This window comes from Mya arenaria, chromosome 12 (genome assembly GCF_026914265.1).
Source record: "Mya arenaria isolate MELC-2E11 chromosome 12, ASM2691426v1".
Taxonomy (NCBI): domain Eukaryota; kingdom Metazoa; phylum Mollusca; class Bivalvia; order Myida; family Myidae; genus Mya; species Mya arenaria.
Window position 1 is genome coordinate 8,366,293 of NC_069133.1, and position 15,362 is coordinate 8,381,654.

At 35.0% G+C, this 15,362-nt stretch overlaps 1 protein-coding gene across 1 annotated transcript; it reads left to right on the forward strand.

Moving 5' to 3' along the window:
• The first annotated feature begins 7,299 nt into the window (after window positions 1–7,299).
• LOC128210995 (monocarboxylate transporter 12-like) lies at window positions 7,300–14,973 on the forward strand. Its single transcript, XM_052915362.1, has 7 exons — window positions 7,300–7,318; window positions 11,130–11,273; window positions 11,676–12,104; window positions 12,591–12,860; window positions 13,295–13,420; window positions 14,386–14,573; window positions 14,854–14,973. Exons 3-6 carry the CDS (start codon window positions 11,690–11,692, stop codon window positions 14,556–14,558), a joined length of 984 nt encoding a protein of 327 aa, XP_052771322.1. The 5' UTR covers window positions 7,300–7,318; window positions 11,130–11,273; window positions 11,676–11,689; the 3' UTR covers window positions 14,559–14,573; window positions 14,854–14,973.
• Window positions 14,974–15,362: the final 389 nt, after the last annotated feature.

The following is a 15,362-nucleotide window of genomic DNA, read 5'->3' on the forward strand; positions in this document are numbered from 1 at the left end:
ATCAAAATTGTGCTTGATTAATTTTGTGCTAATGCGTATATCATGGACTTGACATATTTCTTAGTTACCACATGGCTTGTTCCAAAGGGTAAAGCATTTGGAAATGTCAGTTCAAACCTGATAAATATGAAATTCTTTTCCTTAATTCAATTTTGATATTTTCAAAACACCCTCTTTTTTAAAAACTTGTTTTAATAGATGTTTATGGATAAGAAGACTCTTAATTTGAACATAAACTTGTTTAGACTAAGAAATAGGGATGGAAGCGAACATCCGAGTATCCGGATATCCGGATATCAAGCAAGTATTCGGATACCAAAATGGGTATTCGAATATTCGTAAAGAATTAAAATTTCAATGTAATAGCTTAGCAGAGACATAGCAATTGTTATAAAACTTTTCAGATGAAATATTTCAGGTGATCAACAGTGTCTGTCGCGAAGCGGGTATGTGTCAAATCGTCTGCTAATTGGGTGTTTGCACAAGGCGTGATATTGTGTCCTTGTGCAGCACCCTGTGAAGTTCTATGACCTTGTTTACAATGACAAGTGTTGTTTTATGATCTCAGGTGTGCTTAATTGACACTAATTGGCACTAGTTGATATTAAACGGATTGATCATTAATCCGTAGGAATTGATCGTCCAATCACAAGATAAGGGTCGTGCAATCAAAGCTAATAATGACCAATCGTATTTTTGGTGAATATGCAAGAAGAAATTATTGCTTTCTGAACAATAAATACAAAAACAAATTTTATCATCGAATGAAAACTGTTGTGAAGTATTCGAACCTTTCGGGCTTGAAAGTAGTGTGTGTACAGTGTTTAATTAAATTATCAAATATATAAATGATTTATTTCCAATTTAGTATTTATTCACATTTTATTTTGTGTAGTGTATTTTATTTTACATATGATATGTAAACATGTTTAGTTTATTGATAAATAAAAAAAGTACACGCATGTAAATAAAGAAAAATCAGATCGTCTTTTTGTCTTCTTATCTTTTCCGCAATTATATCCTTCATTACAAAACACCGCAGAAATTGTAGGTATTGCATTAAAGTGACACTCTTATTCAAAATCAATACATACACATGTAAAACAAACATAAATTTTGTGTGATACACCCTCAACTACTTAGTAAATAATGCATTTCTGCGAAATATTAATTACTATTAACATTATTATAACTGTGTATTTAATAGATGAAAACGCAAAAATATTAAATCATTGGTGAATGCTAAAAGATTTTCTGCAATTTACTATGGTCTCATTAGGTAGAAATACCATGTTTTCTGTGCCTTTCTTTTAAATTAAACTCGGTATCCTTCATAAGAACCATTCTTTTCGACATTTCTTCATCCTTTTGGGTATATTAGAACAATTGTATTAAATGTGTTAAATCTAAATTGGGAGTAATAGTGCATCTTTAAATCAAACAATGTAATGAAATAAAATTACAATAGACTATCAAATAATCAAAGCGTCATTTAAAATGAAACCTGCTGATAAATAAGCTGCTGATAAATAACAAACTCGAAAGCACGTGACAGTAACCAAGCAACCACCTCGGCCGAAGTGACTATCAAATTCGCGAGGTGTTTATGTGGTATTCATCATGAGTTTTTGACGTAAAATGAGTTGTTTAGCGTTGATTATAACATTATAAATTATTAAGACTGAGAAAGAATGAATGAAAAAGTTAATTTGCCATATGACGAATAATAAATTGAGTGGACAATTACGTCAAATAACAGAAGGTGGGTGACATATAATAGGAAATTTACTTATTATGAAAACAATTTGATACAAGTATCCGGATAGTATTCGAATACTTGATACGAATATCCGGATACCGATTTGGTATCCGGTTTCCATCCCTACTAAGAAATAATGAGCCCTTAAAGCTGCACTCCCACAGATTGACTATTTTAACACCTTCTTTGGAAAGAGCAAATTATTGCGTAAATATATATGTGCAAACCAATAATAAGATATCTGATAAAATATCAGATCTTAGATTTTCATATTTATGTTCAAAAATTGATGCTTAATGGCTTAAACTGATACTAACGGTTAAAGAAAAAATGCATAAAACATCAATTTTTGAACTTAAGTATAAGAATCTATGATCTGATTTTTTTGTCAGCAGTCTTATATTACTGGTTTCCATGGATTTTCGCAAAAAAATGGCTCGTTCGGAAACAAAAAATAAAGAAGTTGTCAATACTTTCAATCTGTGTGAGTGCAGCTTTAACAACAAAAATAGAACAAACCTACAATTAAGCAAATGAAATTTCAGATAGGTATAAATGAAGTGCTATCCTTAATCATTAACAATTTCATTCTTCAAGTTGGGTTTTTTCCTCAGCCTACTGTTACTCACCTGATGCACAATCCCTGCATAAGATTTTACGTCGACAATGAATTAGACAATGAGGTTGTTTTCGAAGTCAATTAAATGACCTAAAGTAACTAGCTTAATGATTAAGAAGGGCTCATTATCATCAATCACTCCACCCATTCTGAATAATGTTTATTCATAAAGATTTTTTTTTTTTTTGTGTTTTTTATTTACTTGTATACTTTATATCCAGTTAAATACAGCCATCACACATTTTTTCTCTCCTAAATACACATGGGGATATCAATATAACATTGGTCTATTTCTATTGGTCAAAAAAATGTCACGACTCCCAATATTTATGATACACCGCTGTTGGTCAAGGACAGGTCACGCGGTGACACCACATTTTTCCATTTTCCAAATTTAAATTACAACAAAATGGCGTCTTTATTCGGATTTGATGAATATTTCAATGAATAAATAAAACATTTAAACAGGAGAACAGGTTGTCAACGTTATACTTACATTACGGGGTTAGTAGGTGACATAGTATTGGAAATATGGGGGGCAAGAATCCATATTTAGGTTTGAGCTTCACTCCACAGCAATATGGTTTCCTTTACATTGAATATCCCATATCGCGGGTTACCTACTGACCATGGAACTTATAGTATCCTTCCACATGTTTTTAAACAAATTCATAGACAAGAATGTTTTTTTTCAAATGACAATTTGTCATTTTGTATTCATTGTTATGAAAAAAATGTAAAATTAAATTTCCAACCAATTCTTAAGAGGAAAATGTGATATTTATCTTATCTCCTGATAAAAACTTTCAATCACGTTGGGTACTGAATGGGGTACTATATATTGGTTTAAATAGGAAATGACGTCATGAACACATAGTAATCTATGACTTCATCTTACCGGTGACCATTATGATATCACAATTAAAAAGAGTTTAGTTTTTTGTTGTTATTCCTTTCTGCTGTACTTGATATCACCTTTATATGTATTCTTCTTACAAACAGTGTGAGAATGATCGCATGATTCTTTGGTTTGAAATTTTTCCTAATACAAATTTTTGCAATGCATGCTTGTAGTCCAGAGAATAGCATCGCTTTAATGGTACATGTATCCTGTTTTTAGCTCGACTATTCGAAGAATATGGAGAGCTATATACTACTCACCCAAGCGTCGGCGTCACACCTTGGTTAAGGTTTTGCATGTAAGCACCTTTAAGTCATTATCTCAGCAAATACATCATGTATTGCATTGAAACTTTAGATATGTATTCCCAACTATCTAACCTACTAAATTAATGAAGTTAGATAACACTTATTTGAATTTAATGCAAAAAATGGGCCTTTATTATTTGACTTTGAAATTCTGGTTAATGTTTTGCATGTAAGCACACATAGGTTGATATCTCAGCAACTACTTGATGTATTACATTAAGATTTTATACAATAGTACTCAACCATCCAACCTTCCTAATTAACCAAGTAAGATAACTCTACTTTGCATTTAATGCAAATAATGACCCTTTATTATTCGACTTAAAAATTCTGGTTAAGGTTTTGCTTTATTATTTGACAAATAAATTCAAATACATCATGTATTGCATTGAAACTTTATACACAGGCTCCCAACTATTCAACCTTCTTAAATAATCAGGAAAGATAACTCTATCTTTTATATTTTATCATTTTTGCCCCTCTATTATGCAACTTAGAAATACTGTTTAAGTTTCAAGTATTGGACTTAAAATTTTCCATGTAACCACATTCATGTTAATATCTCAACAAATACATAATGTATTGCATTGAAATCTAATCTAATTTTACAGTGATCCATGTTTCGCTAAAACTTTTTAATCCTTACATTGAACAGCGGCGTAATAGTCGAACGCGCAGTCTCTGTGACAGCTCTTGTTTACTAGAGAAGTAAAACAGGTAAGTTGTTTTCGTTGTCTTTACTTAAAGAATATTTTGATAAAAAGATACTAAAACTCGTCATCATATAATAGACTGTATTATACAACTCGTCAAGAAAATATGTTAGTAAGATCGACAAAGGCTAAGTTATTTACACATTTCCTGAAGTTGTTGAATATGTTTTTTAAAGCTTCATCAATGAAAACTTGACATCAGTACTGTTTTGAAAACAAACATATATTTATATATGTCGTTCTCGGATGACCCTGACTGGGACCTTTTTGACCTAATTATTTTTTTAGAGCTATAGCATTTTAGACAGTTTTGAAAACAATATTTAATGTTGTCTTTTGATGACCTAGATTGTGGCCTTTTGACACACATTAAAATTTGAAGCTTCAGCCATGAAATTAAGACCATTGATTCGAACTCAAAAATCAAAATTGTGCTTTGATAACGTTGTCCTTTCGACATACTTTCCTATTTTTAAGCTACTTCAATGAAAGTTTTTTAGTACAGTTTTCAAAACAAAAAGCAATGTTGTGCTTTGATGACATAGAATATGATTTTTGACATACATTCTATTTTTGAAGCAACAGCAAATTTTTTTAGACCATGTGTATAACTTTTAAAACAAATATCAATTTTGTACTTGGATAACCTTGATAATTACCGTTTGACCATCTTTTCTATTCTAAGGTACTGCAACGAAAGTTCAGTAAGTTTTGCAAAACAATTATCAATGTTGTCCCCAGATCTTCTTTACTGTGACCTTTTGACCCTCTTTCATAAAATGTACTGCTTTAAGAATAATTATGAATGTTGTGTTTGGCTAACCATGATTGTGACATTTTCACTTACTTTTTTATTTTTGTGGCCTCTGCAATAAAATGTTGCTATGTTTGGAAAACAATTCATCATTGTTGTTCTCGGGTTACTTTAAAGGGACTGTACACCAGATTGGCGCCAATTTTTTTTTCCTGTAACGCAACTCAGGACAATTATTTAATAGAATGTGTTAAGCTTTGAATCATAATTATAGAGAAAGGACCAAAATGTAAAAAAATAGCAGTCCAGTGTTGTATCCGCTGTGCTACAAAGGCTTACTTCAAGCGGGTGGTATTTTTAAGCTATATACCTTCGTAGACATACCCAGTAATATTTTTAATGGAAAAATACAAAATCACTGCTTAGCTAAAATAAATTGTAAACTATGTGGTACTTCAGTTAGTAAGATTCAATGCATTGTACACATTAATACCAAGTTTATGTCAGTTTTATATTTGTAGAATACATCATGTAATATTTGCCAGTGTCCTGACGTCGCTGATTTTTCATCAAAACACGAGCATAAAATCATTTCTCACCCAAAGCGCTTGTTCTTTTACCGAACCAGTCAGTCAAATTGCTCTATTACTAGTTATAGCCATGGTAGCTATGGTGTTTGAAAGCATATGGTCGAATTAGTAGACTTGTTACCCGAGTAAAAATAACATTTTTTAATACAAGGTCAGGTTATTACATTTCATTTTGAAATTGTTTTCATTTTCAATATTTTGTTTTTAAATGACTCATGACATTTCTTAATGATCGCGTCATTTCAAGCGTATATACAAATCTTATTATAGAAATGAAGCTATATAGTTATTTATGGTATTAACTTAGAAATGAACATAACTAGCGTACATTTTAATGTGACAAAAACACGTTTATAGATGTACAACACATCGTGTATTGCGCTCTTGTAACATTCATTACTACTGTTATGTTAAATACGCAATTCACTTTGATTTTTGAGATCATTTAACATTCATAATACGCATGTTGCTTGTTTATGAAAGCAATTTTACTGTATGACGTTTGTCGTATGTCAAGGTGCGGAGAAGATGTTGTGGATAAAAAGTATATACCGTTAAGTTAAATCTAGTTTAGACCTGACTTAACCTCATAATGACAAATACTTCATTTTAGCATGAAATGAGCGTAGGTGTACCTGTACTTAACCAAAATAAAAAATGTTAATCTTACTGATTTGAGAATTCATAGCATATAGAGCGAACAGAAGTATCTCTTAATATTATAATTTATACTGATTAAACGAACATGAGATACATTTGTAAGTTTTGACTGTATATTTTGACTATATATTGTAATGAAGTGAAAACGGACTTAAATTAATTTAAGTCGAGACTCAAAATATTTTCGGTAATTAAACGCATACTTAAAGCACTGAGATGGAGAACATTTGCTTCGAATATGAGAACGGCAGTTTGCAAGATACCTCTTACGATAAGAAATATCAGAAAAGCGGGTATTGTGAACCAGATGGAAGCGAAGAAATAAATCAGGAACAGGCAATTAGCGCCGACCAGACTAAGAATAAGGGCACCATCGCCATCCAAGATAATGACAGGATGCCTGGTGTACAATGTACTGGTCAGGACTCAAAGAAAAGATGGGGCTGGGTAGTCACCTTTGCTGCCTTCATGTTTTGTTTCTTTGTGGACGGAATATCATTCTCATTTGGTGTATTCTACGTGGAACTGTTGGCTTATTACGGGTCCAGTTCTTCTGCAACATCGTGGGCTGTCTCCGTTCTGACAGGGACTTACCTTTGCGTAGGTATGTATCCGTTCTGACAGGGACTTACCTTTGCGTAGGTATGTATCCGTTCTGGTAGACTTACCTTTTGTATAGATATTTATACGTTCTGACAGGGACTTACCTTTGCGTTGGTATGTATACATTCTGATAGACTTACCTTTTGTCTAGGTATGTATACGTTCTGACAGGGACTTACCTTTGTGTAGGTATGTATCCGTTCTAATAGACTTTCCTTTGTCTACGTATGTATACGTTCTGACAGAGACTTACCTTTGCGTAGGTATGTATCCGTTCTAATAGACTTACGTTTGTCTAGGTATTTATGCGTTCTGACAGGGACTTACCTTTGCGTAGGTATGTATCCGTTCTAATAGACTTACCTTTGTCTAGGTATGTATCCGTTCTGACAGGGACTTACCTTTGCGTAGGTATGTATACGTTCTAATAGACTAACCTTTGTCTAGGAATGTAAACGTTCTGACAGGGACTTACCTTTGCGTAAGTAAGTGTCCGTTCTGATAGACTTACCTTTGTCTAGGTATGTATACGTTATGACAGGGACTTACCTTTATGTGTATGTTTCCATTTTGACAAGGACTTACCGTTGTGTATGTATGCATGAGTTCTGACAGGAACTTACTATTGTGTAGGTATGTATCCGTTCTGACAGGTACTTACTATTGTGTAGGTATGTTTCCGTTCTGACAGGTACTTACTATTGTGTAGGTGTGTATCCGTTCTGACAGGTACTTACTATTGTGTAGGTATGTTTTCGTTCTGCCAGGTACTTACTATTGTGTAGGTATGTATCCGTTCTGACAGGTACTTACTATTATGTAGGTATGTTTTCGTTCTGCCAGGGACTTACTATTATGTAGGTATGTATCCGTTCTGATAGGGACTTACTATTGTGTAGGTATGTATCCGTTCTGATAGGGACTTACTATTATGTAGGTATTGATCCGTTCTGACAGGGACTTACTATTATGTAGGTATGTATCCGTTCTGACAGGGACTTACTATTATGTAGGTGTGTATCCGTTCTGACAGGTACTTACTATTGGGTAGGTATGTATCCGTTCTGATAGGGACTTACTATTGTGTAGGTATGTATCCGTTCTGATAGGGACTTACTATTGTGTAGGTATGTATCCGTTCGAACAGGTACTTACTATTCGTTAGGTATGTATCCGTTCTGATAGGGACTTACTATTATGTAGGTATGTATCCGTTCTGCCAGGTACTTACTATTATGTAGGTATGTATCCGTTCTGCCAGGTACTTACTATTTGGTAGGTATGTATCCGTTCTGACAGGTACTTACTATTGTGTAGGTATGTATCCGGTCTGATAGGGACTTACTATTGTGTAGGTATGTATTCTTGATGACAAGGACATATCTTTGTGTCGGTATGTATCTGTTCTGACAAGGACTTACTATTGTGTAGGTATGTATCCGTTCTGACAGGTACTTACTATTTGGTAGGTATGTATCCGTTATGACAGGTACTTACTATTGTATCGGTATGTATTCGTTCTGACAGGTACTTACTATTGTGTAGGTATGTATCCGGTCTGATAGGGACTTACTATTGTGTAGGTATGTATTCTTGATGACAAGGACATATCTTTGTGCATGTATGTATCTGTTCTGACAAGGACTTACTATTGTGTAGGTATGTATCCGTTCTGACAGGGACTTATTATTATGTAGGTATGTATCCGTTCTGACAGGGACTTTCTTTTATGTAGGTATTTATCCGTTCTGACGGGGACTTACTATTGTGTAGGTATGTATCCGTTCTGACAGAGACTTACTATTGGGTAGGTATGTATTCTTGATGACAAGGACATATCTATTTGTAGGTATGTTTCTGTTCTGACAGGGTCTTAATATTGTGTAGGTGTGTATCCGGTCTGATAGGGACTTACTATTGTGTCGGTATGTATCCGTTCTGACAGGTACTTACTATTGGGTAGGTATGTATCCGTTCTGATAGGGACTTACTATTGTGTCGGTATGTATCCGTTCTGACAGGGACTTACTATTATGTGATATGTATCCGTTCTGACAGGGTCTTACTATTATGTAGGTATTGATCCGTTCTGACAGGGACTTACTATTCTGTATGTATGTATCCGTTCTGACAGGGACTTACTATTATGTAGGTATGTATCCGTTCTGACAGGGACTTACTATTATGTAGGTATGTATCCGTTCTGACAGGGACTTACTATTATGTAGGTATGTATCCGTTCTGACAAGGACTTACTATTGTGTAGGTATGTATCCGTTCTGACAGGGACTTACTATTATGTAGGTATGTATCCGTTCTGACAGGGACTTACTATTATGTAGGTTTGTATCCGTTCTGACAGGTACTTACTATTGTGTAGGTATGTATCCGTTATGACACTGACATATCTTTGTGTAGGTATGTACCTGTTCCGACAGGGACTTACTATTGTGTCGGTATGTATCCGGTCTGAGAGGGACATATCTTTGTGCATGTATGTATCAGTTCTGACTGGTACTTACTATTATGTAGGTATGTTTCCGTTCTGACAGGTACTTACAATTGTGAAGGTATGTATCCGTGATGACAGGGACTTTCCTTTGAGTGTATGTATTAGTATTGACAGGGACTTACCTTTATGTAGGTATGTTTCCGTTCTGACAGGTACTTACAATTGTGAAGGTATGTATCCGTGATGACAGGGACATATCTTTGTGTCGGTATGTATCTGTTCTGACAGGTACTTACAATTGTGAAGGTATGTATCCGTGATGACAGGGACTTTCCTTTGAGTGTATGTATTAGTATTGACAGGGACTTACAATTGTGTAGGTATGTTTCCGTTCTGACAGGTACTTACTATTGTGAAGGTATGTATCCGTGATGACAGAGACATATCTTTGTGTCGGTATGTATCTGTTCTGAAAGGGACTTACCTTTGTGTAGGTATGTTTGCATAAATATATATATATATATATCCGTGATGACAGGGGCTTACCTTTGTGTGTATGTATTAGTATTGACAGGGACTTACCTTTGTGTAGGTATGTATCTGTTCTGACAGGTACTTACTATTGTGAAGGTATGTATCTGTTCTGACAGGTACTTACTATTGTGAAGGTATGTATCCGTGATGACAGAGACATATCTTTGTGTCGGTATGTATCTGTTCTGACAGGGACTTACCTTTGTGTAGGTATGTTTGCATAAATATATATATATATATATATATATATATATATATATATATATATATATATATATATATATATCCGTGATGACAGGGGCTTACCTTTGTGTGTATGTATTAGTATTGACAGGGACTTACCTTTATGTAGGTATGTATCTGTTCTGACAGGTACTTACTATTGTGAAGGTATGTATCCGTGATGACAGGGACTTACCTCTGGGTGTATGTATTAGTATTGACAGGGACTTACCTTTATGTAGGTATGTATCTGTTCTGACAGGTACTTACTATTGTGAAGGTATGAATCCGTGATGACAGGGACATATCTTTGTGTATGTATGTTGCATAAATATATGTATCCGTGATGACAGGGACTGAACCTTGTGTGCATGTATTAGTTCTGAGAGGTACTTAACTTTTGTGTGTATGTATTAGTATTGAGAGGGACTTACCTTTGTGTTGGTATGTGGCCGTTTTAACAGGGACTTACCTCTGTGTGTATGTATTAGTTCTGAAAGGGACTTACCTTTGCGAGCTTGTATTAGTTTTGATAGGGACTTAAATTTGTGTAGTTATGTATTCAATCTGAGAGGGACTTACCTTTGTGAAGGAATGTATCCGTCCTGACAGGGACTCACCTTTGTGAAGGAATGTATCCGTCCTGACAGGGACTTACCTTTGTGAAGGAATGTATCCGTCCTGACAGGGACTTACCTATGTATAGGTATCTTTCCGGATTTGATCATTTGTTCGATTGTTTAAATGTTTTCATTGTGGCAAATCTCTTATATGCACTTGAATATGTATGTGTGTAACCTATTTTCAGAAAGTCGTCAGTAAATGCCGGTATTTCACAAAGCACCATTGGTTTAATATAACTCCGACCAGTTTGATTAATTGTCTTAAAGCCCATTCTTTTATTTCAGCAAGTCAATAGCAATCACGCTGTATTGCATAATATCAGAATTTCAAAGAAGAAATAGATATAATTTGCCATAACATGTACATTAATTGAAAAAAATATATTTATAGGACCTATTGTTGGAGTGCTAGTCAACAAGTTTGGGTGTCGGCCAGTGTCGGTAGCCGGAGCGGCGTTGTCATCGATAGCATTCTTTGCCTGCACGTTTGCCTCAAGCATAGAAGTTCTAGTCATTTTATTCGGATTGGTTGGAGGTTTGTTTGAGAATACATAACGGTCTTTCGAAAATATGCAATGGATGTATTTCAAATTACTCTCGCCACAAAATATATGACGATGTAAACATTTTATGTGATAATGTACCGTTTGAACACAAAAGCAAAAAAAAACTTTATTACCAATTCATATACTCATTTTAAAGCAAATTGAGTATTCATGAAGAAATCAAGAACACAATTATTTTCTTCTTTGTTTTGTTGTAGTGTTCTTTGAAATTATGTAAAACACACAGTGGACACATTGTTTATCTCGCCTTTTCTGGTTAGTCACGTTTCCGCCACAATGATCAACTTCGCATTCACATCCTAATTGATAAAAATGTATTCGTTTGTAGTATTTGTCGGATTGAAATGTGTTTTTTATGTTATCCTTGGTAGGTTGTGGTTTCGGAATGATGTACATTCCTCCTTTAACTGCTGTCGGTCAATACTTCCAAACACGACACGCCTTAGCAGTTGGAATAGCTTTGTGTGGAAGCGGTATAGGAACGTTAACTCTGGCTTCACTTTCTGAGTATTTGATAGAGACATACACTTGGAAAGGTGCGATGCAAATATTGTCCGCACTCGTTTTAAACGGCGTTCCTCTTGGCCTGCTTCTTAGGCCCATTGAAAAGGTGAACAAAGGAGTTGCCAATGGGCAAGCCGTCGAGGTGGAAGAATCAGGGGATCTCCATGGAAACAAGAGTTGTTGTCGGAAAAAATGTGTTAGAGGATGTTGCTGTGACCTGTCATCGTTAAATTTGGATCTCTTTCGAAGTCCATCGTTGATGGGCTTTGCGTTGATGAATTTGATTTGCTCTTTTGGTAAGTGAATTCTTTCTGTTTTTTTTAACCATAAACATATTGTTATCCATCATAATAACAGTGAGTCATTGTGTTTCGTTTAAAATGTGCTGATTCTTCCATTACGTGTGTAAATTTTTTATTCTTCAATTACGTGCATTGCTTTGCAAGTACGTGTGTAACTTTTTTATTCTTCCATTACGTGTATTGTTTTGCAAGTACGTGTGTTACTTTTTTATTCTTCCATTACGTGTATTGTTTTGCAGGAACGTGTGTAACTTTTTTATTCTTCCATTACGTGTATTGTTTTGCAGGAACGTGTGTAACTTTTTTATTCTTCCATTACGTGTATTGTTTTGCAGGAACGTGTGTTACTTTTTTATTCTTCCATTACGTGTATTGTTTTGCAGGAACGTGTGTTACTTTTTTATTTTTCCATTACGTGTATTGTTTTTCAAGTACGTATGTAACTTTGTTTAAGCTATCTAGCTTCTTTTCACGTTTCAGGTTATTTCATACCGTTTGTATTTTTGCCTGCCTTTGGACAAAGTATTGGTTTTACATCTAAAGCAAGTGCCATATTGGTGTCGGTGATTGGAATTTTGAACACGGTGTTTCGAGTGGTTAGCGGATGGGTTTCGGATCAGCCTTGGGCAAACCCAATTATTATTTACTCTGTGGCTACGATATTGGGTGGTGCAGCAACTTCACTGGTAGCACATTACACAGTCTACTGGGTACTGGTGGCTTACTGTGTTTTATACGGTATATGTATAGGTAATAAGTGTTTTCTTGTTTCCCTTGTGCTTTAGTTCTTGGCGGGGTTTTAAGAAAGATGTGCTACAATATTGTTGGTGGTCATTATATCGTTATATGTAAATGTATATTATGGTTTGTTTTATGTGTGCATTTAATTTATCTTTTTTAAGTGTCTGTTTTAATACGTAGTTTAAAACCTTTAAGGCTTTATATAGAAGGTTACTTTAACACCATCCTCTAATGATGACAATAACGATCTGACAGAAGGCCTTATAAATATTTAAAAAAACCTGCCTACCCTGCCTGTATTTTGAAACTGATGTAACCCTAATCAAACCTTTATTTTGCCTTATCTGAATTTTATCATATTGTGTTAGAGATTTCCAAAACGGGTGTATTTTATAACCTAGTTTACAGATGTATTCAAACAATATACGTTTGTTTACATCCAGGTACAATCATGACAAATGAGCCGATAGTTGTGACCATGTTGGTGAACAAGCCAAAGTTTGCTTCTGCTTTCGGGATTGTGGCAATGGGAGACGGTATATCAGCTATGGTCGGAGCTCCTATATCCGGTAAGTTGACTATAGGATCGACTGTTTTGTTTTCAACTAAAAACTACATGGACGAGCCCAGTAGTCAGAACAGCAACCTGTTTAAAGGCACAAGACAAGTGCCCAAACGACAATAAACTTGAGACACAAACGTACAAACAGACCACTCACACACACGCACGCACGCACGCAAGCACGCCCTCACACACACAGAGATCACACACACACACACACACACACACAGATCACACACACACACACACACACACACGCACACACACACACACACACACACACACACCACAAAGGTTCCTACATCACAATACCTTTACCGATAAATGATGGGATTCCCGCCTTGGAACGTCAGTGGTACACTGGATGAGTCTGTTGGGGGGTTAAATTTATTGTACGAACATTAACCCCAAACCTGGCCTAGCATTAAGCAACAATTACACTATTAAAATATGAGCCTTAGCAGAGCCAGCATCAACACAAGATGTTAATTGATGATGATGTTTTAGTTTTATTTATTCCCATATTGTATAGCATTTTGTTGTCCTTTGATGATGTGTGTCTAACATTAAAACAATTGACTGTTTTGTGTCAATACGGTTGCCCACGGTTTATTGATAACGATGATTTAATGTGTATTTATTCTGATTATGTGTAAAGGTGTGTTGTCTTGTAACGATGTCCATCCCGGATTGCGTCTGTTGGGTTTTGAACCTTGTATATAAACGAAATGATAAATAATGGCTGTGCTGCTGGGATTGGTTCGACCCTGCAGTGTCAATTGTATTGATAACAATAATAAAGATGTACGTTTCAATGACTGTTCGATCATCAATGATTATTGTGTTTTTTATCTTTTCAAATCGTCGTATACTGAGTGCATATGATTTTTTTTCTTAGCCTTTTTGTTGAACCATTAATTTCAAGACGATGCAATACATGCATGTTCACTAATTAATCTTTCTTTTCCACAGGTGCGCTTTATGACATGTTTGGAAATTACAGATGGACATTCCTGTTTTCTGGCATGACAATGGTGCTAGCGGGATTCATTGGCCTACATATTACATGGATTAACCGCTTGGAATTCAAGAGAACACGCAAACTTTTATTCAAAAGAGATGGGCTTGAAATCCATGCTCCGTGACGGAGCGCATCGCATGTAAGTATTTCATAAAAAAATTATGTATTTATTTTCTGAATTGATAAGGTTAAATACGGCAGTGTGTTTAAAGTTGATACAGTACTATTGCATATATAAAATTTTACATTTCACTCGGGGGGAAAACTAATATTTAGTGACATGCTGATTTAGTAAATCATTCGGCTAGCAAGCGGATTGTAGTACACATCGAAGTTGTAAAATAATAGCATATGATGATAAAAAAAATAGGATGTAGTTGTTTGTTAAGTATCATTAACACATCCGAATTATATTTCAGTTTGTTACTGTTTCTGTTACCAATGTGCGAGTTCGAGGTTTGTTCTTGTTGAGAGTTACTGGGAGCATCGATACCGGACATGACCAAAATGTAGAGGCATGAACCCACAGCGTATATAAACTGTCAGCCATTCATCAATTTTGGCTACTCAATCAGAGGAATCAGTACCTGTGTGCATATGTTTAAATTGCTATTACATATGAAATAAAATACGCTGATTGTTGGAACACCTTCACTGCGTTTATTTGTTCATTAACTTAAGGTTAACGAATGAAATAAATTAGAAAAAATAAGCTTTTTTTATCTGAATTCATGGCAATGGTTAAACGTGCAAGAAGTATTCTTTTTTCGCATTCTCTACTCACCATTATCACTTTTTACTGCAATGCTTCTTATTCATTGCAATATTTCATTCTTCTTCGGCGAGTTCCTAGAGCAGCTATCGCCGTAGGTGTTCTCTTGCATGCTGACATGCGTTTTTTTCTGAATACAATGTAAATAAATTCTGA

What these genes read in the sequence shown, in the direction of transcription:
- LOC128210995 (XM_052915362.1), top strand. Translation starts at nt 11,690, where the DNA reads ATGATGTACATTCCTCCTTTAACTGCTGTCGGTCAATACTTCCAAACA. An exon ending in TTTATACGGTATATGTATAG is followed by an intron (nt 12,861 to 13,294) that starts GTAATAAGTGTT and finishes GTTTACATCCAG; the next exon opens with GTACAATCATGACAAATGAG. An exon ending in GGTCGGAGCTCCTATATCCG is followed by an intron (nt 13,421 to 14,385) that starts GTAAGTTGACTA and finishes TCTTTTCCACAG; the next exon opens with GTGCGCTTTATGACATGTTT.